Genomic DNA, 22,628 nt, shown 5'->3' with positions numbered 1-22,628 from the left:
TTTCAAGTATAGTTATTTATTTTCTTAATAACAATCAAACTTCCTACTAAGGTTGTACCATGTTTATATATACACACACATATACACACATCTGGTGACACAAGGTGGATACAGTGCTAAATTATCTCAGAAGATAAACTGCTTCATCTACATGGGAAAAGGTTTTACACAAAGCTGCATGTGATGTGTTTTTCTTCTGTAATGAAAACCGTTGGACCAAACTATTAATTTAAGATGAGAACCTGCTCACAACTGTTTTTTTTTAACCCTTTGAGTTATGATAATGGAAAGACTAAGGTGTATGTAAATGTATCAGTGATCTCCACTGGATACAATCTCCAGTAGGTTTAATGTATTTAAAATAATTCTTTCCTCATAACAAGATCAGTCTCACACAGATAGTTAATAAAAAATGATGAGTTAACAAAATCTTAAAAGAAGGTGGAGTCAGAAGAGTTATGTAAGGGATGGATGCCAAAGAAACACGGTATTATGAATTTCCTATATAAATGCACACGCCACAACTTGAAAAATAGCCAGCAAAAGGTAAGATTGCTTTTAAATTTTTAGGCTGTTATGAAGTTTTGTTTTATTGTCAACCGGAAGTAATACATAAATAAAAACGCAAAGCATTTATTTAAAACATGTTTTGTAAACGTTATATATGTCTTAATGAAGCAAATGTTTAACTTAAATGAACATAAAGCACAACACAAATGTGTTATTTTTATTACATGTTTAAGTATATGTACATTTTATTTAGGATATCAAGAGTTAAATCTGAAAAATTGTGGATCAGACCAAGTGTTTTGGGAGAGAATCGGCTAGGGGTATAATGAACCCCACATTTCTTCTTAAACATTCTAATTTATTCATTTTTGCAATCTAAATATCTCAATAACAATAATACTTACTTTCTACTTTCAAAATTAGCATGTATTAAAATCAAAGCCACATAATAATGACATATTTTATTTTATTCCGTTATTACTACGGCCACCCTCACGAATCAGGAAATGAACTGACCCATAGTTGCCTCCATGGGGTTGCTTCTATGAATTGCTTCAATGGTTGCTTCACACTTCCCGTTATTTTCTTAAGCATACTTTTTGCTGCTTTATATTCTGAAAGTTCAATATTTAGCATGGTTTGACGAGTTTTGTATTTTTAATCTCATGGCAGTGCGGTGGAGAAGCCAGGCATCCCATATGTTTCATGTGTCCATCATCTCCAGATTGTGTGAGGAAACTTGTGCCACCACGACGGAACAGGTTAGAGGAAGCAACGTATGCTAGCTATAATAGCGTACTGAAAGACAGAATAATGCATTATAAGAAAATAATGATCCTTTAATAGTTGTGTGTTCAGATGTATATCCTTCCATCTCATACGTGAACACACACATTATGAACTATTATCTCTAACAACAGAAAGCCTATATATAATGAAAAACGATTTTCCTGTGTTTGAAAAATGTCTTCCCTCAACAACTCATTGTTTTATAGGGAAGGGAGACCGTGAGCATAGATGGAGCTATTTTTCACCATTGTGGCCCTCCTGTCTTGTCCATGGATCATTGTCCTGTGTTCAGCTGACCCTAAGCAGACAAGATGGCCTTTATATTCCAGGAAGCCTCTTATTCTTGTCTGGAATGCTCCCACAGAGGACTGTACCCCTCGGCATGGTGTAACTCTATATTTGGATCAGTTTTATATTGTTGCATCCCCAAATGAAGGTTTCGTTCGACAAAACCTCACAATTTTTTACAAAGAACGTTTAGGTTTGTATCCTTACTTTGAGCCTGGAGGATCTGCAGTCAATGGAGGGCTCCCACAACTGGCCAGCCTCACTCAACATTATGAAAAGATGCCTGAAGGGGTGCAGAAGTACATACGTGAGCCTGAGGCTAAAGGGCTGGCAGTCATTGACTGGGAGGAGTGGCGGCCTCTTTGGATCCGAAACTGGGACATCAAAGATATCTATCGAAATAAGTCCAGAGAAATGGTCGCACTGAAGAATCCAACATGGAGCCCTGAACAAGTGGCCAAAGTGGCTCAAGTAGAGTTTGAACTGTCAGCTCGTAAATTCATGCTTGAGACTCTAAACTATGTCAAAAATCTGAGGCCCAATCAACTCTGGGGCTTCTATTTGTTTCCAGACTGTTACAACCATGATTATAGGAGTGGTCTGGAGAACTACACAGGCCGCTGCCCTGCCCTGGAAATGTCCCGCAATGATCAGCTCAACTGGCTGTGGATGGGATCCACTGCACTTTACCCCTCCATTTACATGGGTCCTGCCCTGCGTTCAACCAAATATGGGCGACTCTTTGTACGAAATCGAGTGAAGGAGGCAGTGCGTGTGGCGTCTGTTGGGAAGGGTTTAACACGGCCAGTTTTTGTTTACACCAGGCCTACGTACATCGGTGAGACGACTCCTCTCTCTGAGGTCTGTTATTTTGATCTTATCTTAATGTATATAAAAAAAGTGCAAAAGTAACTTTCTGTGAAACTGTGTGTTTTAGATGGATCTTGTCTCCACTATTGGGGAAAGTGTGGCTCTGGGAGCAGCTGGTGTTATATTCTGGGGAGACACATCGTATGCCAAAAGTGCTGTAAGTGTCATGCCTTTTGTCTATGTTTAATTCACTTCTTTTGCACTGATACTTTTTTTTTGGTTTTCTAGGCCAGCTGCTCTAGTCTAAATGAGTATCTTAAGGGCTCATTGGGGCGTTATCTCCTGAATGTGTCTACAGCAGCAGAACTGTGCAGTGAGAACCTGTGTAAGTCTCGTGGTCGCTGCCTTCGTAAAGAGCCTGATCAGGATGTGTATCTGCACCTCAGCCCCTCCAGCCACAGCATCGTCAGTGTGAACGGCCAGTTAAAGGTGAGAGGAGCTACAGGAAGGGCTGAGATCACACACTTCCGTACATATTTCCAGTGCCAGTGCTACACCGGGTACAGGGATGAGGGCTGCACACAGAGAGAGAGAGGACAGAATAAAGCCTCCTCTGTTATGGGGGGCTGGCACCTCTGCTTAATGCTCCCTCTAGGGCTCCTCACTCTACTGCACTGAGCATTCTCATAAAGACTAACCATGTATGTATAGCCATGTATTGGGGGAAACAAAGGTTTGGTGCAAAATATGGCTGGACCATTTTAAATATTGGTGATCTCTACATTTATGTTGTTTTTAAGAGCGCTAGGCCCAAGTATCTTGGGCAGTCTTGAGCAAATAAATAATCCCAAAGTATTTTTATACCCCTTTTTTTTCATTGTTGTATAAAAATATTAGCACCTGTTTGTCAAACCTAGTCATGTTGTTCTTTACGTTACCATTACCAAGCTTTATATGGTTAATTCATTTAACTGGCTAAATCCCTGGCAGTGGCACTGTTTACATAAATTGCTTTTAAATAATGTTATTCTGGTGGTATTTTAATAATGGCATGCATTATAATAATTGTATCTGTATTGTTTTTAATTACTTAATGGTAAAAAAAAAAATCTGCAGTTTGTTATCTTTGTACTGTCTGCAATATTTGAAAAAGGGGGGGGGACAAAATCATCTCAGTGCTGTGCTACGTGTACTACAGCTACTATAGAAAAAGTATTTTTCAGATAATCTGCACTTTACTATTTGGTTTGGCTGGACCTTGTCTTATGATTAAAGCCTTGTTTTTAGTTGCTTTCTCACTGTGAATCTATAGAGGGGTATACTTTGAAGAAATGTAACCTCTTTTGCACAAAAAGATTTAATGTATTTTTATACACCAAATCTGTCAAATAAAATAACATGCATACAATACAATAGACAAACATGTCTATTATATCAGGACAGTTTCAATTAGATAGTTATTGGTTTATATGTTTAAAGTATGACTTAAAATGTTGAAGCTTATTTGGTTTCTTCTAAAGTTCTGAACAGACTTCAGCATGTTGTCACAATTCATTATAGGAATAAAACCCACTTTTACCTCTTTCATTTATTCTCAAAATCTGTGTGAAAGAAGTTACAAAGTAAGTACTGTAATTATTTAATACTTGTAACTGATTCACCTTTACTTGAGTAGATTACAGTTACCATGTAAGAACACGTATAAAGATAATTTGGATGAACATTGGGAAAAGCTGTTACCAAAATGTGAGCAATTCTTCCAGCTTTGACAGATGAGTTTTCCATGTTGTGCAAGCTTTATTTTCCCTCCAGTTTATAATTGAACGATTTTGTTTTGTACTTATGTTGTATGGAACCCATTTGATTTTTCATCGTAATAAAAGAGTTGTAAACATGATTGTTGAATATGCTTAGTGTTTAATGCTTCGTTAATCTTTTTTTATAAAATTGCCTTGCTGGTCACGACAAAATTAAAGTACACGATTTAAATCAACTTTTTTTTCCGGAAATGACGTGACACTCGTTGTTTTGTGCAACTTCAAATGTGTTCCGGCAGGACATAGCAGCAGTCGGACTTGTCCTGCAGAAATGCCTTCACAGCAGAGCCATTCTTCAAATTCACTGAAATGCGACACAGTCTAGTTATTCGTCTGATTTCATGATTTGAGGCATGTTTCAAACGTGTATGTCATAACTGGTACGTACTGCTATTGCGACCTGCAGAGTTGATCGCTTTCTAATTGCAGCACCGCTACTGCAAGAGGAGACATGACGGATGATGCCACTGCCATTTCTTTCTCACAGTAACCCGGCTTAGCTACCGTCTTCACTGTGGTGGTATGTCCTTTTGTCATTGGTACACGAGGATAGCCGTATTATAATCGTTCAGTTACCATCCTGTTTATAATAAATTATTTACTTATAAATATTCAACATGTAAAGAAAGCAGAGAGATGGTTGGTAAGAGTGAAATCCCTAAAGAATTTCGTTAATTGGTTTATTTAAATAAAAATTACTTCAAATGTCATGATATTATTCGCAATTTGATTTTCCATATTCCTTCTCATATTGCGTATGTACTGTACAAATCTAGACAAGATGTGAAACTTGATTTTACTTATACTTGTTTTTATGGAAAATCTAAACTTTTATTCAGTGTTCTTTGATTTCTCTTGTAGATATTTTCAAGGAGCTTTCTGAAATGAATTTTCTGCGCAATCGTATTGTTGTTCTGGGCTTGGTTCTACTGGCCACATTATTGCTGTACCTGCTATTGCCAGCCATTCGCCAAGGAAGTATGGAGCCTTCACTAGAGGCGCAGAAGATGGGACTCTCAGCCACCTCTCCTCCACTAGTGCCGAGTGTCAATGTATCTATTCGCACTGGACAGCTGCCTGGAGACCCCCCTTTGTTCTTTAGAGAGGCGTTACCTGTAGATGCTGCTGGCCGCCAAATATTACCTAGGTGGGTTACTGCAAGCTAAAATGTATGATTGAATGACAGAAAACGTTTCCCTTTTTATTCCTGTGTGTACAAAGAAAAGTATTGGTGCTAAATACTGTGATGTTTTCATGTGAAGGTTACAGATTGTTATGCTACATGGCCAGGCCTTCACCTCCAAAACATGGGAAGAACTGGGAACAATGTCCATACTGGCTACTCATGGATATCAGACTCTGGCTGTGGATCTGCCAGGTACAATGTGTTCTTGAATGCTGCTGTAAAGAAATTAAGATAGGGCTGAAGCACACACTCTCCCCATTGTTTTCAAAGTTTTTCTTTCTGCAATTTCTTCAAAGTGTGGATTGAAAACTTTCCACTACGCATTTCTCTGTAAATGTTGGAGCATAATTTGGCAGCAAAGTGTAAATTCTTTCTCTCGTAATTGAATAATTGTCATCTAGACCATTGTTTCTCAAACTGGAGGACAGGGGAGCAATTATTGCCAGGAAGTACTTGGTGTTGTTTCAGGTTTTAAAAGAAAGGTGAATAGCATTTGAATATGAAATCTTCTCTGTGCCACATTTTACATCCATAATAATATTTCTGTATGATAATGTTTGGAGATGACACTATCATTATAAGACAATGTAGGGATAACCATAGAAACAGACCCCAAAAATAAGCCATGTGCTGAGAGAAAGGTTTTATGTTTCAGATATGACATCAAAATGACACTTGCACCGTCACTTCAGCCTCATCTGGGTCAAATTTAGTCAACATCTTACTGGATTGCAATAACCAAACAAATGCTAGTAATACTTGACAGACAAAAATGATGTGAATGTATTTTTGCAATTTCCACTAAAAATAATAGATTGCATATTTCAATAGTTAATAATAAAGTGATGTTTTGTTTTTTTTGTCCTGAGGTTATGGAAAATCACCTGACTCAGAGTCCTTGAAAACAGACCAAAGTAGGGTGGATCTTCTTTCCCGGTTCATGGAGTCATTGGGGGTCAGGTCTGCAGTGCTTGTGAGCCCCTCCATGAGTGGACACTACTCTATCCCATTCCTCATGAAGAACAGTGCAAAGCTACAAGCATTTATTCCTATAGCACCTGTTGGAACCAGAAGTTATACTCAACAGCAGTACCAAAACATCCAGGTAACAAATAGGGATTCAACAATATTCAATTTAATATCGAATCGTTCGATACTGGTCTCATAATTCAATACACGGTCAATATGTACGTGTCCTTTTACGCGCTCTGTATTTTGGTCTTAAAGGGAAAACCGTTCTTGCTGCAGCAAGAAAACGGCTCCATAGGGACTTACAGCTGAAATGTTCCGACATATGTGGATTTTATCTTTCAGTTACTTTTTATTTTACATTGACAGACCTAGGAATGACAAAGAAATTAACTTTTAAATACTTAAGAATCTCTTTTGGCTTTACATCGGCTTTAATCAAATGTGACTCGTGATATATGCAATCTTTTTCTCAGACTCTATCTCTTAAGTTTTAATCAGAAAATAGTCTATTGAGACATTTTGATGTAATATAACATAGTTTTAGTGTCCAGAAAGAGGATGGGAGAGCGCAGTGTGTCTGTTAAGAGCACAGACAGGGCAGTCTGGAAGGAGCTATTGGAGGAGACCTGCGTGAAGTTGGCAGTCTATCAAACGCAAACCTACACAAAAACTATCTATCGTTTGTGCTCTGTCTGTGCTGTTTTATGCTGCAAAAAGTTTTGTTTTTGCTGCTTAAGTTTTGGGGATATTAACGATTCTTTTATAGGTCAAATTCATTTCATTTTTTCATTTGTGCTATTATGGTTCGTAAGATATTAGCAGTTTTATTTTCGCCTGATGACATCATCCAGCCCATCAAAACAAGCAGAAAATTATATGGAAACGTTTGTTTGTTTTTTTTCTTCCGCTTTTTCCGGGGCCGGGTCACGGAAGCAGCAGTCCACCAGTCCCATTCCATGCACACGTCCTCCAGCTCCTCTGGGGGGATCCCAAGGCGTTTCCAGATCAGCTGAGAGACATAGTCCCTCCAGCATGTCCTGAGTCTTCCCTAGGCATGTCCTGAGTCTTCCCTAGGGCCTCCACCCGGTGGGACGTACCCAGAACACATCCTGAGGGAGGTGCATTTGTGCTAGTACATTTCTAAAATTATTAATGATTAGTTTTACCGAAATTATATGACACCATTTCCTCTCAGCTAATGGCAGCGGCCGTTAGCAAAACTCTGCAAAACTAGTGTAGATCATGGATCTATTATATATCTAATCTAATCTATTGCTGAAAAGTATGTATCAGTCTTTAGTAACTTGCCTTTGATTCTTATTTTATATAATAATACAGATTTTTCCACAGCCGATTTAACATTTTGATGGGCTGGATGATGTCATCGGCCAGAAATAAAATTGCTAATATCTTAAGAACCATAATAGCACAAACTAAACTTTTTGCAGGACAAACAGAGTACAAACGATTGACATAGTTTTTGTGTAGGTTTGTGTTTGATGGGGGGCCAACTTCACGGAGGTCTGGAACCTGACAGAGCAATGCGGACACAGGCGTGTGCATGCAGTGAGAGGAGACAGACTCAGGAGGAAAAGAAATCATCAAATCATCATCAGAGAATGAAAAGTCTGATAGTTTAACTCCCCCTCTATATTAAGAATAGACTAAAAGACTAAATTATAAAATAGCCTGAAAAAGAACTATATAAATATATATATAAATAAATGTGCTCCTCACCTTCCACGGTGGTTGGTCTCTGTCCCTGTCATCCAGCTCGGGTCGGGTCCCTCCTGGGAGTTTGAGAGTTCTGCACAGTATCTTTGCTGTTCCCAGTACTGCACTTTTCTGGACTGAGATGTCTGTTGTTTTTCCTGGTATCTGTTGTAGCCACTCTTCCAGTTTGGGGGTTACAACCCCGAGTGCTCTGATCACCACGGGCATCACTGATGCCTTCTCCAGCTCCTCCTTGAGCCCCTGGCATTTCTCTAGTTCCTCATGTTCCTTCTTCCTGATATTGCCATCGCTTGGTATTGGCTCTACTCTGTTTGTTATCCACCACCACTATGTCTGGTTGGTTTGCCATCACCATCCTGTCCGTTTGTATCTGAAGTCCCACAGGATCTTGGCTCGGTCGTTCACCACAACCTTTGGAGGTGTTTCCCACCTTGACCTTGGGGTCTCCAGCCCATACTTTGCACAGATATTTCTGTACACTATGCCCGCCACTTGGTTATGTCGCTCCATGTATGCTTTCCCTGCCAGCATCTTACACCCTGCAGTTATGTGCTGGACTGTCTTATTAGCCTCTTTGCACAGCCTACACCGTGGGTCTTGTCTGGTGTGGTAGATCTGGGCCTCTGTTGCTCAAGTGCCCAGGGCCTGCTCCTGAGCAGCCAGGATGAGTGCGTCTGTGCTGTCCTTCAGACCAGCCCTCTCAAGCCATTGGTAGGATTTCTTGATATCAGCCACTTCAGTTATGTTTTGGTGGTACACCCCGTGTAGGGGCTTGTTCTGTTGTCGTGGCCTTGTCCTTGATGTACTCGTGGAGCTTGGATGTCTCATCCTGGACAGTGGTTCCCGCACTCACTAGTCCTCGGCCTCCTTCCTTCCGGCTTGCGTACAGTCTCAGGGTGCTGGATTTGGGATGGAACCCTCCATGCATGGTCAGGAGCTTTCGTGTCTTAAAATCTTTGGTCTGTATCTCCTCCTTTTGCCGGCTTATGATTCCTTCTGGGTATCTGATCACTGGCAGTGTGTAGCTGTTTATTGCCTGCGCCTTGTTCTTGACATTGAGCTGGCTTCTTAGGACTTGCCTCAGTTGTTACAGGTACTTGGCCATAGCCACTTTCCATGTTGCCTCTTCAAGGTTGCCATTTGCTTGTGGGATACCAAGGTACTTGTAACTGTCCTCAGTGTCTGCTATTTTTCCCTCTGGGGGTGCGATCCCCTCTGTGTGGACTACCTTCCCTCTCTTTGTCACCAATGTATGTGTTGTTTCATTAATATCAGTGTTATTATATTACACTCATTAGCAGAAAAAATTGCATGTTTTTTTTTTGTTTTTTGTTTTGCACCTTAAAGCATATCAAATTCGAAGCGATATCGTGACCTCTGTATCGAGATGCGTATTGTTACATCCCTAGTAACAAAGTGCCACACAAATTCAGTGATCATGCTGGCAGACATGTATCTTTATGGTGGAATCTTCAGCATCCAAAATAGTTTTAAGAAACTCATGAAAATGGATTTAAACAACATTTTCCAGAGCCTGTGATCTTATGTATTGTCTTGTTTACAGACTCCCACTCTGATTGTGTTTGGGGCATTGGACACAAATCTGGGTGCACAATCGCACAAAAACCTGCTGCAGCTTCCACATACGTCTGTGCTTAAACTGGAAGGAGCTCGTCACGCCTGCTACATGGACAAGCCCAAAGAGTTTCACCAGGGACTGATTGACTTCCTCAGAAATGTTTAAAGTGTGTTTATATAAGCATGGATAAAAAAATAATAATTAATGCTGTTGACATAGTTAAAGAAAGGTTGTACAGTTCAAGAGGAAGGTAGCATCTGTTATAACGCACTTAATATTTCCAGTGTTAACTAAACCCACATTTGCAGATCGCCTCATTAACATAACCACAGGCTTTTTATTGGAGGGCTTTATTTTGTTGTGTGCATTGTGTTTCTGCATGTTAAAAATGAAAAGTGTTTAGCTTCGTTGCCATTTCTGTAGGTGACATGTAACTTATTGTAAATATGTATTCAGCAGATGTGCATTGTTTATGTAACTTATTTTGCTATACAGTAGAGCAGATTAAATTTTATTTATCTTCCATTAGTACTCCATCTTCCCATAAAACATGATTCTAAACAAAAGCGGATGCAATAAAAGATAACATGCTTATTTCCGTGTTTATTTTATATTGACAGCAAAACATGTCTAAGTTAAAAAAGTGCAAGTTTCTGTATTTTTCACGAAACTTGATTTTATGTTTAAACACCGGAAATGACAACTTATCAGCTGACGGACTCACTGGCTGTGTCCCAATTCAAAGGGCTGCAGCCTCCGAAGGCTGCGAAGGCTGGGTCCTTCGTCGGCCGCGAAGGCTGCAGCCCTTGAACTGGCCTCCGCGGACGACAGGCCGTTGAGGAAATGGGACAGATCTAGACCTCGGAGCCGCTCTCCCGTCGCCCAGCAACCGAGGGACGCTGCTAGAGCTAATGCTAATGCTAACACGCTCCGCGCAGATTACGCACACGGATCAGTAAAAAGAATATGCACAGGTCATCAGACTGTCGGATTTTGTGACCAAATTATTTTAATAATTCGCCAAATCTTATGGCCAAAAACAAAAATGTATGTTTAACTTTTGCAAAACAAAACGGCTATATTTAAGGGATACATCTTAAATAGACTAAATTATCTTAAAGTTTACAAAAACTATGATGAGTTATGCATTACTAAATATTATCATTATTAAGGATTTGTAAAGAAAGAAAGACATCTCTCCTGAGAAAAGCTGGTTTATTAAACAATCCAAGGAACTTCTGGAAATACTTTATCATAATATGAAGTCAAATATTAAACCCATTACACACACTCTGCATTAACAGGTTAGTACAAACAGCTGTATGTCAGTAAATCTCATTGTGTTCCCTTTTTGCTGAAGCAAGTGACAATCAAAAATGAACAAAATATCTTTGCCAAATATGATCATGTGGAATACCACTGCTTATCTGCAGTACAATAGTACATTCTTATAGTACATGTAATTAGTTACTATCAAAAGAGACATCAAACCAATGGCACATTTCACCATAAATCAAATGTCAGTACAGACTGAAAAACATTCAGAAAAACTTATGAGCAGATGTTTTCATTTCTGTCTCACACACTTGTTCAGATCATATGAGACTCTGGACCTCCTCCTCAGAGACTCTGGACATGGACATTGGAGACATGGACAGTGGACTTGGACCACTCAGTCTGATGTGTCTCTCGTCTTCTGGAGGAGGAAGAGCAGAATGGGTGTTAGGTCTGATTGATTCAAAGTTCTGTCCTGCAGAGTGAAAACCTGTAATGACACACACATTAAGAAAACTACAACACTATTAGAGGAAAATAAGTTTCACAGAGCATGCAGCCCCAAAGAACACCTGGACTCCCCCCCGCACTATTTACATTTATTATTATTTATTTATACGCAAGGGAGTGAGAAAAACAATTCTTTATATGTTTTTCGTATGAAGAATTGACAATAAACAATTTTAACGTTGAACTTAAACTTTGATCTACATTCAGATTCAAAGGCAGTTTATATCTGAAACAGCTAAATGAATAGAGGAATCCCACACATTTGAGAAATGCATATTTTCACAATTTAAAATCATAATTTCAACATGAGCATGATTCATTTGCAACTCTTATTATTAGTAGAATTTTCAATGTTACATGCCCCATACCTAATTGTTGGCAGGAGTCTGGGTCAGCACCTCCAGCTCAGTGTTGGCCGTACTTTGTCATCTGCATTTGACCCATTTTATGAATCACAAGCATCTTGTCAGCCAACAGTTCTGTGGCCCCTGCAGTGTGCTGTGTCCTCATACTGGAGGCTGCAGATGAGAAAAGAAAATTCATGTAAAACAGATTTCTCATTGTTATAACATTAGATGTGACAGACTTAACAGACACAGCCAGGTCGTATCTACACCAGTGTCTGCACAAATCTGTTAAACGAGCCTCATGTCCATCATAAATCTGACCTGTCCAGGCAGGATTATTTACTCTTCACTTTACAAACATGCACGGATTGTTAAAAGTAGATAATGTATTCCCTGAATGAAATGCACACGTTGGAGGCATATATTATGTGATTTACAAGTAAATATGAGCTTTGATAGAGTCAAACTGAGTCTTTTCAGTTGAATGTATGAAATAATGCGTGTTTTCATCTTAACTCCGAGCTACACTGACCAACTGTTTACATGTTTACACTGTCCGTGAAAACGTGGAGTTTTCTCCTCGTAGCTTCTTTAAATCACTCCGTGGGCTTCTTTTCCCCTAACAGTAAAAACATCATTAGTGTTTGATGGAAATGTGTCCAAATATGGAAGTTTGAGCGGATTTTTCATCGCATTAGCTGCACATCACTAGGCAAACTTTAGCTCAAAACTCCGCGGTTCACGCAGTTAAAAACAAACTTATTTGACAGTTTTGTGGGAGTTATGGTCGTACTTTACGTTTACAGTTGTGTTAGTAATGATTTCCTAAAGTTAAAAGTGTTACTCACATGTTTTTCTCCGCTCCAGACGGGCTTTTTGCTGCGTGTTTTCGCTCCGTGTTTTCGAACATCTGACTGCCGCCGCGCGGTGCATGCTGGGATACTGAAGGCTGCGAAGGATACTCTGATGTGTCCTCCGTTCGCGGCCCCATCTCCATGGAAACGAGACCGGTTTTAGGGCTGCATTTGAAGGCTGCATGACATAAAAATGAAATGGGACAGGCCTTGTTTCACCGGAAGTGACGTATGCGGCCTTAAAACCAGCCTTCGGAGGCTGCAGCCCTCGAATTGGGACACAGCCAACGCCTGTGTCCTGTCAGACCATCATGTGTCAGACTTGTGTGCTTGTGGACTTGCGAAACGTCATCTTCTGCGCCGGAAGGTCTGTTCCAATTCAAAGTCCGCTATTCGGCATGTCCACTGGAAATCCGTGCATGAGCTTTAGCTCCGCACGTTTTAACAGGGAGCACGTGGAAATATAAGATCATGGGGACACATCGGAGGAGACTTGTCCGTACCACGGTCCGTACTCGATACAGTACATTTTCCGCAATGCACTTAATACATCTTCAGATCGCACACGCACAGGCGGCTGCTTTCCGCGATCCTCTCACATTGCTGTCTCCGCGTGCTCAAAGTGCTGCTGCACACGGAGCGGTTACATAGACTCTAAATATACCATGAAAGTATAAATACAGGTACATACTGTATATATACACAGTCTATGCGAGCAAAGCGGCACGGTCAAGCCCGTATATACAGTGTGCGTGGAAATCATGGACTTAATGATGAGATTTAATGGTTTTATCAGTAACAATTTTCCTAAACGCGGGTTAGGGCATTTCCCCCCTAGTAACCCCATGTAGGCTTTGTTTTTGTTTTTTCAGTAGACGAGAAACTTTGAAACAACTTGTATCTCAATCTGAATTGTGAATAAATTAAAACAGTCTAAAACTGATATTTCATAGCAGAATTCACTTTAATGTATATATTTTATATATATAACTTTTTATTTTTAAATTTTTATTTTATCATTTATAATTGTCTAAATATTATTTAACAGCATAATTAATCTTGGCCTAAATTTGCGCTTTTATTATACTGAACACCCACATTATTTCCTGTGATGTCATCAAGTCTACCTGTCCCAGAAGCTCAAAGGGCCGAGTGTTTTATTATAGATCCATGACTGTGTGCTTGTGAACTGCGTAAGTCCATTCTGAGTCTGCACCACAAGTGTGTACCTGGGAGTACACGAGTACGAAGTGTGCAGACTGATGATTGTGTAAGGGCTGTAGTTCATCTGAGCGAGTGTGCGAGTTTACGAGGTAAGAGTTATCCGTCACTGCCATAATTATTATTCTAATTATTATTGTTCAGTATCGAGTGGACGTGCCTGTTGTATTAAGTATTAAGATCTAATGTTATCATTTCACCTGAAAGCTGAGAGTTGGAGCTATAGTGGTAATATACTTTTTGCTAGCTAACATTGGGTTGTACTGAAGTGATAGTAAAATTGTTCTACCTTTCCATGCGGTGATCTGGCAGCTCGTTTATCTGTAGAAATCCTTCCATAACAAGACCCGATAAAGATATGCAAAACAGATTCGCACTTTTGTATCAGTAAATATTTAAGCTTTACTCAGTGCAAGCTTTTTGCTAAAGCTATTATGTGTTTTGCTTATTTTAGTAAATCTGCCTATCGTCAGCACACACCATGCTTCCTGACAAAGATGGTCCCGAGTTGGGCAGCGGGAGCTGCTCTTCCGCAGGAGAGGACCCCTCAGTCAGTTTGTTCAGAGAATACCTCCGTCTAAAAACTGTGCACCCAGAACCAGACTATGGTGAGACTAGACTCACTTCTCCCTCCTTTAAACAATGCGTGAATGTCAAAATTATACTTTGACACACAAAGAGCGCTATTTCTTTTGTTATCATTTATCAAAGTCTACATTTTATCTTGGTTCAGATGTAGGCCTGATTTTTACTATTATATTGGCAGTCTCTAAAGTTATTCATTTGATAAACTCCACACTGTATGTCACGTAGTTTACATACTTGAAATCTTTCGATACCATCTGCTTTATTATGAAGATAAATATTTAGCTTTATGGTCTGTTCATAAGCTTATGTGCAGTCTTTTGATTCCAAACTAACTTTTACTGCTTTGAAATGGCATACAACTGAACATAGTCACCATAGTTTCCACATGACTGCATTCATATAAAACTAGATTTAACCTTTTGAAGGTAAGAGAATGCTCAAATAGTAATGTGTTATAATCAAGCTTCATAGGTTCATTTTGAGAGATTTGTTTTTGTGACAACAAATGTTAAATGCTCGATTTTTTTTGTAAGTAAATTATTTGTTTTATTAATTTACAGATGTGGTGCTTCAGTTTCTGGACAAAATTGCAAAAGAACTGGACTTGCCTATAAAGAAGATTGAGGTCTGTATATGATATAACAATCAAGTATATTTAATAGTGCTGTCATGCGATTAAAAAAATTGAGAGATTAATTAATTATGATCTGTAATTAATTAATCTAATTAATCTCATTTTAATCTCACCTAAAAATTGCTGAGAAAAGCCTTCAATTTGAGGTATTTTCATTTCAATTCATTATTACATTATTGTGGCAGATCAAAAGACTGATATAGATTTAAAAAAGTGACTTTATAAAGTCATTTATTGTTTAACAAATCTCTCCAAATTGGCTGTTGAGCCCAAGTCTCCATGAATAAGAAACTGTTTGCTGTAAAGTAGCAAAGACGAGGAAATCTGAACATAATAACCTTTGTCTACTTAAAGACAATAAAAAGTCCAGTCTTTCCTTAACCATATTAAAAATATTATTGATAGAGAAATGCTTTAGATATGAGATCACTGGTTTTAGTCCTTGTTTTAGTTCTGGTTTAGACCTGCTTTAGTCCTAGTTTAGTCCTAGTTTAGTCCTGGAATGGATTAATCCTGTTTTAGTCCTGGTGTTAGTTCTGGTTTAGACCTGGTTTAGACCTGGTTTAGACCTGGTTTAGTCCTGGTTTAGTCCTGGTTTAGTCCTGGTTTAGTCCTGGTTTAGACCTGGTTTAGACCTGGTTTAGTCCTGGTTTTAGTCTTGGTGTTAGTTCTGGTTTAGAGGCGCACAGGAGGAAGCGCAGTTTACACGGCGTACGCGAGAAAACACGATCCACACGAGGTGCACGGGAGCACATCGGTGTCCGCGCAGTAACTACGGAAGGAAACGTGGTCCGCGCGTTCTGAGGTTAATGACGATGATGAAGGTGTGTGTGTGTGTTTGTGTTTGTGTGCGTGTCCCCTCATGTGGCAGATCACTATAGGACAGTAGTGCAGACATCATGAGCCTATGCAGGTTGTTTTCACCAGTGACATTTAAGTTGTAGGCAATTTTATATTTGTTATTTTCTTTTATATTTCACGTCGGCAGAATAATTTCCAAGATACGAATGCGTTTTTACCTGTGCACTGCTGACTCTGTTCTACTGGCTCTTCGACCTCGTCCATTGTGAAAAAAAATGTATAAATGTGTTTTTTGTGTGTGTGTGTGTGTGTTGTTGTTGTCCCAACAACACATAAAAACAGGTTTTATAATAAAGCAACTCGCATACAGAAAAAGTTAGAGATTAAAAATGAGATAAACGCGATTAAAAAACATAACGCGCTAAATATGACTGTAATTAATTAATTGCAATTAACGCGATAATTTGACACCCCTAATATTTAAATAACCACCACCTTTTAACATGGAAAAAAGACTTCATGAAATAGATAATTGCTTATAAGCTGTAGTTCGTCTGATCAAGTCTGAACTTATTTGGGTATTCCACATGTGCCACATTATAGGCATATAATTCATGTCTAAAGTTATATTGTTATACTTGACAAAGATATGGATTAGTTGTTATATTTGTGTCTCAGGTGTGTCTTAAACATTCTCAAAATGACAAAGATCAGCGTTATCTGAGCACATGAACATTTAGGATTACACTGAAAATAGTTTGTAGTCACTATTGAATTAACTTGACAAGGTTCAAACACACTGCAAAACTTTTAAGAGAATCTAAAAAAACTTAAACACTTAAAGGATATGGTTTTGGTTTGTATGAATGGTTGGGGGATTATATTATATAAAGATATGTTGTTCAAATAAGTAAGAAATGGTTGTAGGAAAGGTCAGTGGCTGATCTGCAAAGAATCAGAAAGAATAATCTCTTTTACTGTATGAAATTCTAACAGGGGTCTTTTACCTTCTCCTCCAGGTATTTCCCGGTAGGGTGGTCACCATTATGACCTGGGAGGGAATCAACCCAAACCTGAAGTCCATTTTACTGAACTCCCACACAGATGTGGTCCCTGTTTTTCCGGTATGAGGCATCACCTTGTTAATACTGTGTGTACCCTGTCATTCCTGATATTAGAAGTTGGAAAAATAGATGTGATATCAATCTCTTCTTCAGGAACACTGGAAATATGATGCTTTCAGTGCTTTCAAAGATGCAGAGGGCAACATTTATGCCCGTGGATCACAGGACATGAAATGTGTGACTATACAGTGGGTATAAACTGAACTGACTTGTAGCATCACTTAGTTTAGTTTATTTTTTTTTTAGTTTATTTGTTTATTTATCAGGAACAATACACATAAAAACACTGACCTACACAAAGGGGCAATATGTTTGTGCCAGGTTATAGCAAAATTGCTAATTTTCACCTTTGGTCCCTGGACAGGTTGATATCAGATGGCGTAAATACCGATAAAATACGAAGTATATTAATGCAGTTATTTCTCCATTAAATCATGAAGTAAATCCACATCCATACACTATTTACATATATTATTTACTTCTAAATGTTGTTTGGCACGACTGTAGACCCAGCTGAGTTAGCCTGCACAGACTGTTTTTTAATCACTGTTTTAACTATATTCCCTTTGTGTTCCTTATTTGCAGGTACATTGAAGCTATTAGAAGACTGAAGGCCAAGGGACAGAAATTGGCGCGCACTGTACACCTGATGTTTGTTCCTGGTAAGAAGTGTCATTTTTGTTTGCTAGAATAAACTCAAAATTTGTTGTGTTGTAGTATGGGAGAAAGTAGGACAGGGTAGAGGGCAGAAAGCTGCAAGTCTGGATAGAAAATTTATCTTTATTTTATTTGTTTGGGAAACATGTTAGTACAAAACATGTCTACATTAAAAGGAAAGAAAGAATTAAGTGATGGAAACTACAGTATTTGTAACATCAGGAGTATGTCAGAGAGAAGGCACATCATCCTTTGTGGTTTGACTGTTGTATTTGTGGGTTGGAGATGTATAGCGGATATACTCTATAGTTGTATGGTACTGAATGCTTATGACAGTAATAAAATCACATGAAGCCTTCTTCTTTTGCATAGTTTTCAACTTAACTCACTCATTCGACAAATTATAATCAAAATTAACTGGCTATTTAGCTGCTTTTACATGGTGACAGTTGGCAGCAGATTTTGGCCAGATTTGTCTTAATTTGGCCGGAGAATACTGCTAATTAATAAAACTATATTTTCTCTTTCTAGATGAAGAGGTTGGGGGCCATAAAGGAATGGAAACATTTGTGAACCATCAAGAGTTTCACAAATTAAATATTGGCTTTGCACTTGACGAGGGTAAATGAATAACTGCACTCAGAGTCTTAATGTGTAGACCTAGATTTCACAAAAACATCTTGAAGACAGCCTGTTTTAAAAAATCAATAATCAACTTGTGCTAAACTGGGAAGGAACTGTCTGTCCACAAGACTTTAATGTTGATTTGACACAAATATATAATAGTTGTTGCTTGTATGTGTGTGAATCGTACTGTTGTAATGGCTTTTTATCTGACGAAACTTAGAACTCTGAATGAACAATACACAACATTGAAGACTGTTGTATGGTGTACTTAATGTAAATAATTGCTAACATTGGTTAAGTAGATAAAATATATTTTTATTTGTTTGCTCAAAAGATATTTGCCAGGTAGCTGTCTCTGTAGTAATTTGATTCATTAATTGCAAAATGCATTGAGTGGATGAAGAAGAGGACATAATAGTTACAATATGTACGCTTGCAGAAATTAACAATTAACAAAAGCAACCAATTTAACACTCTACAACTACCTTATAAACTCTTTCTCTTTTTATGTTTAATAGGTCTTGCCAACCCTACAGACGCCTTTACAGTTTTTTATGGAGAAAGAAATCCCTGGTGTAAGTGTGACACGGCTTTTCATTGTCCTCTGCACAGATTTGTGTGTGACCTGTATGTACATTTTTTCTTTTTTTCTTTTAGGGATCACTATACATTGTCCTGGAAGTCCAGGGCATGGCTCCAGATTTGTGGAAAACACAGCTGCTGAGAAACTTGTATGTAACCTTTTATGTACTGTATGACTGCCTCTGCAAATTATCCCCTAAAATGTGTCAAACATTACTAACACTTTACTTTTTCAGCATCATATCATTAACTCCTTCCTGGGCTTCAGAGAAAAAGAGAAACACAGGTAAATATTTGCACTTTTATTTCAGGAATAATTTTATCACAACTATGCTTATTTATACTTGCTGCCATTTCATATTTGCCTGATACTGAAACATAAATTTATACATTTAAAGATGTTTTAGCCCAATTCTCTTGGATTGGATCATTGACTATATATATAAATGGACATATCCTACTGACTCTGGCTCCCATTACCTTACACTGGAATATTGTGCCCCCTCTCTCTGTAACTGCTGCAATGAACCTTGTAATTTTCAACTTAAAATGTTTGTAATAACCTGCTCTACATGACCCTAGGGTTTTTAATTCCCATTCCTGAAAAAAGCTGTTTTTTAGGCAGAAGCTGTAAACAGCTTTTGGGTTTAAGCATGTTTTAATTGGATAAATCCACTCAAATGAAAGTGACATACTTGAGTAAGTTATGTTATATTTTCAGGTGTTATTGGATTCCCATATTTTTTTATCACAATTTTTAAATGGGAGGGAAGAAAACACTTGTTATAATGTACTTGTAGATAACACCTAGACATGTTAAGGAATCATTTTCATGTTTTTAGATAAAAGCATCAAGTTAAAATCTTGCAGGTTGAATACCAGTGAGTGCCTTACTCTGGGGGATGTGACCACTGTGAATATGACAATGGTAAAAGGCGGAGTAGCTTACAATGTCATCCCAGCAGAAATGGATGTTAGCTTTGACCTGAGGATCCCTCCCACTGTAAATCTGCAGGTCTGCACACATATTTATTTCTCCATACCACTCTTGTGCTAAGGTGTAATTGTTTTCCCTCAGGAGTTTGAATGTCAAATCAAAAAGTGGTGTAAAGAAGCAGGGGAGGACGTCACTTATAAATTCGCTCAGGTAACCACTTCCTTGACCGAGTCCCTTAACGTGTGTACTATTTAATTTTTGTGGTATACGGTCCACCATCTGCTTGTCTCTATGGAGACATTATTTTGCCTGTATTTTCCTCACTATGACATATCTGTCTTGCATTTATTTAATTTCATTTGAGTTTTAATAGCTCAAAAATACTATGGAGTAACTGCAGATTCCACATGTCACCTGCTTGTCTCCTTGAACTTAATGCTATAGTGTGGAACATTCTAAGCAAAGCAGGTGGGCATGCACTACAGTGCACCTTTTTTTTTGTACAGAAACATATGGATCAGAAGGTGACTTCTACAGATGACGATGATCCCTGGTGGAGTGCATTTAGTGCAGCCTGCAATGAAATGTGAGTATCCAGGAAATGTAGTTCTGTGGGATTAATTTCTCTCCATCAAGAACAGATGCATTACATATGAAATTAATAATAATAATAAGAATGTTATTATTATTATTATTGAACTAACACTTGATGGCAAATTCTTCAGTTCAACTGATACGTATCAGTTTGTGCATTCTCTTTGTGACTGTAAATTGAAAGCACTTGTGCTAATGTATTAGAGAAATATTTTGTATGTATTTAATTATTTATTTTATAACAGGAACATGAAATTGGAAAAAGAGATCTTCCCTGCTGCTACTGACAGTCGCTTCATTAGAGCGGTAAGTTTAGTTCTGAGAGATGGTAAAAGCCTTAAACCACTGATATAGTTAATGACACAAAATGTACCCAGGTTGGTCTACCTGCCATTGGCTTCTCCCCGATGAACCGAACCCCTATTCTGCTACATGATCATAATGAGTTCCTGAATGAGCAGGTATTCCTCAGAGGCATCAGTATTTACCAGAGACTCATCCCGGCGTTGGCCTCTGTCCTTGCTTTACCAGACGAGAAGTAGGCCTCCTGCAGTAATAGTTCACATAGAATATTATAATTTTACTCAAAGATTACCAAAGATTTATCTGTTTATAGAATTACAAAGGAATAGTACTGTTATGCTACAGTTTTACTTTCTCAGGAGTTTACACTGTGCTGTTATGTCTTTAGATATGTGAGTGCCTGTATGCAGTGTTGGACATATCTGCTAATACAAGGTTTTCCACCAGATAGGAAAAAGATCTACATTGATTCATTTTTAATGACAATTTTTAACCCATTGACGCCGGATGCTGCGCAGCGCAGCGCTGAGTCCCCTGTCCGGATTGTCTGGCGATCAGCGTAACTGGTAAAGGTGGGGCCACACCTGGAAGCATGGGGGGCGTGTCCTCCTCTCGCTTCATTCACTCCCATAGAGAGACGCAAAACTGCCAGAGCTGTACTATCGCGTTAAACCTTCTTTATCGTGACGTATTATTTCTCCATTGAAAAATAATCGAAATGTCCCGCACATGTTCCCATCAAGACCTGGTTTGAAGTAACAATCGTTGCGCTTTACTGCAGCGCATGAACGAGCTTAACCACTTGATCTGTTCGCTGTTCCAGACGCTCCTATAACAGGAGCTATGTCGTATAACAAATAAACATGGTCAAACACAAAAATGCTGACAGTGACAATGACAGTGAAGACACGGACAACATTTGTGTTTGACCATGTTCATTTGTTACACGACACAGCGATATGGCACCTGTTATAGGAGCGTCTGGAGCAGCGACTAGATCAAGTGGTTGGGCGCGTTCATGCGCTGCAGTAAAGAGCAACGTTTGTTACTTCAAACCAGGTCTTGATGGAAACATGTTCGGGATGCATTTGGATTATTTTTCAATGGAGAAATAATACGCCACGATAAAGAAGGTTTAACGCGACAACACAGCTCTGGGAGTTTTGCATCTCTCTATGGGAGTGAATGAAGCGAGAGGAGGACACGCCCCCCATGCTTCCAGGTGTGGCCCCGCCTTTACCAGTTAGGCTGATCGCCAGACAATCCGGACAGAGGACTCAGCGCTGCGCTGCGCAGCATCCGGCGTCAATGGGTTAAATCAGTTAAAACGTGTTCAAATTATTTATTAATCAATAAATATATTTGTCTAGAGCCTGACTTGGTCATTATTTTTCACACCTGTTGTATACATAAAATACAAAGAGAACCAACAACTAAGAAGAACATTAACACTAATAACAATAGCGCCACATCATTTAACTTGCTTATCATGTAACAGTAAAAATAACTTCCAATAATATCTAATCATGTTAAATACTTGTGGTCATGTTGAATATTCAAAATGATTAAACAATGCTACATAAAAGAAAAAAGCATGTCTGTGTATGAATGTGTAAAAGGATTTCAGTGATTCAATTGCTTTGGGCAGAAAAACAAATAGCATGTTAAAATCCAATATTCTCATTGATTCTGAGTTATGAATGTAAATAATATGTAGTGACACAATGTTTTATAAGAGTCAAGCTCACATTGTGGGTTAAATCAAGTATGTCATTCTTTTCATTTATAATAAAGGAGTTTACGTGCAGTGTTTACAGGAGCTAAAGGTTGCCCTCGTCTACAGTTCAGCTCCCTTCGGATTTGTCGGCTAATTAACAGTGTGCGTCTCT

The 22,628-nt window shown here is 38.6% G+C and overlaps 3 protein-coding genes and 1 long non-coding RNA gene across 9 annotated transcripts; 3 read left to right on the top strand and 1 right to left on the bottom strand.

Moving 5' to 3' along the window:
- The first annotated feature begins 128 nt into the window (after positions 1 to 128).
- On the top strand, positions 129 to 4,294 carry hyal2b (hyaluronidase 2b). The gene is made up of 5 exons (XM_020934077.2): positions 129 to 546; positions 1,183 to 1,271; positions 1,506 to 2,448; positions 2,525 to 2,614; positions 2,686 to 4,294. Exons 3-5 carry the CDS (start codon positions 1,528 to 1,530, stop codon positions 3,073 to 3,075), a joined length of 1,401 nt encoding a protein of 466 aa, XP_020789736.1. The 5' UTR covers positions 129 to 546; positions 1,183 to 1,271; positions 1,506 to 1,527; the 3' UTR covers positions 3,076 to 4,294.
- A 141-nt stretch (positions 4,295 to 4,435) lies between these two features.
- abhd14a (abhydrolase domain containing 14A) lies at positions 4,436 to 10,279 on the top strand. 2 transcript variants are annotated; one of them, XM_055160531.1, is made up of 6 exons: positions 4,442 to 4,565; positions 4,644 to 4,734; positions 5,076 to 5,361; positions 5,477 to 5,592; positions 6,270 to 6,505; positions 9,671 to 10,279. In XM_055160531.1, exons 3-6 carry the CDS (start codon positions 5,099 to 5,101, stop codon positions 9,848 to 9,850), a joined length of 795 nt encoding a protein of 264 aa, XP_055016506.1. In that variant the 5' UTR covers positions 4,442 to 4,565; positions 4,644 to 4,734; positions 5,076 to 5,098; the 3' UTR covers positions 9,851 to 10,279. The 2 variants fall into 2 exon arrangements, with proteins under 2 accessions (XP_055016507.1, XP_055016506.1); XM_055160532.1 differs by lacking the exon at positions 4,644 to 4,734 and having other exon boundaries at positions 4,436 to 4,594.
- Positions 10,280 to 10,883: 604 nt separating this feature from the next.
- Positions 10,884 to 12,682, bottom strand: LOC129411071 (uncharacterized). Of its 2 annotated transcripts, XR_008633138.1 has the most exons (3): positions 12,666 to 12,682; positions 11,839 to 11,988; positions 10,884 to 11,450 (listed from the first exon to the last, which is right to left on the bottom strand). It is a non-coding gene; the product is annotated as an uncharacterized LOC129411071 (long non-coding RNA). The 2 variants fall into 2 exon arrangements; XR_008633137.1 differs by lacking the exon at positions 12,666 to 12,682 and having other exon boundaries at positions 11,839 to 12,648.
- Positions 12,683 to 12,793: 111 nt separating this feature from the next.
- LOC110168627 (aminoacylase-1A) lies at positions 12,794 to 21,275 on the top strand. 4 transcript variants are annotated; one of them, XM_055160841.1, is made up of 15 exons: positions 12,794 to 13,038; positions 14,347 to 14,500; positions 15,041 to 15,105; positions 16,935 to 17,039; positions 17,133 to 17,227; positions 17,625 to 17,701; positions 18,228 to 18,317; positions 18,842 to 18,898; positions 18,981 to 19,054; positions 19,142 to 19,191; positions 19,776 to 19,920; positions 19,984 to 20,052; positions 20,349 to 20,428; positions 20,682 to 20,742; positions 20,814 to 21,275. In XM_055160841.1, exons 2-15 carry the CDS (start codon positions 14,374 to 14,376, stop codon positions 20,976 to 20,978), a joined length of 1,260 nt encoding a protein of 419 aa, XP_055016816.1. In that variant the 5' UTR covers positions 12,794 to 13,038; positions 14,347 to 14,373; the 3' UTR covers positions 20,979 to 21,275. The 4 variants fall into 4 exon arrangements, with proteins under 4 accessions (XP_055016816.1, XP_020789750.1, XP_055016817.1 ...); XM_020934091.2 differs by lacking the exon at positions 12,794 to 13,038 and adding an exon at positions 13,039 to 13,178; XM_055160842.1 differs by lacking the exon at positions 12,794 to 13,038 and adding an exon at positions 13,219 to 13,984 and having other exon boundaries at positions 19,776 to 19,908.
- The last annotated feature ends 1,353 nt before the right edge of the window (positions 21,276 to 22,628 follow it).

This window comes from Boleophthalmus pectinirostris, unplaced genomic scaffold, assembly GCF_026225935.1.
Source record: "Boleophthalmus pectinirostris isolate CB_2022bp ecotype Guang Dong unplaced genomic scaffold, ASM2622593v1 HiC_scaffold_3, whole genome shotgun sequence".
Taxonomy (NCBI): Eukaryota; Metazoa; Chordata; class Actinopteri; order Gobiiformes; family Gobiidae; genus Boleophthalmus; species Boleophthalmus pectinirostris.
The sequence above is the reverse complement of the archived record's forward strand: the minus strand, read 5'-3'. Positions and strand labels throughout refer to the sequence as shown.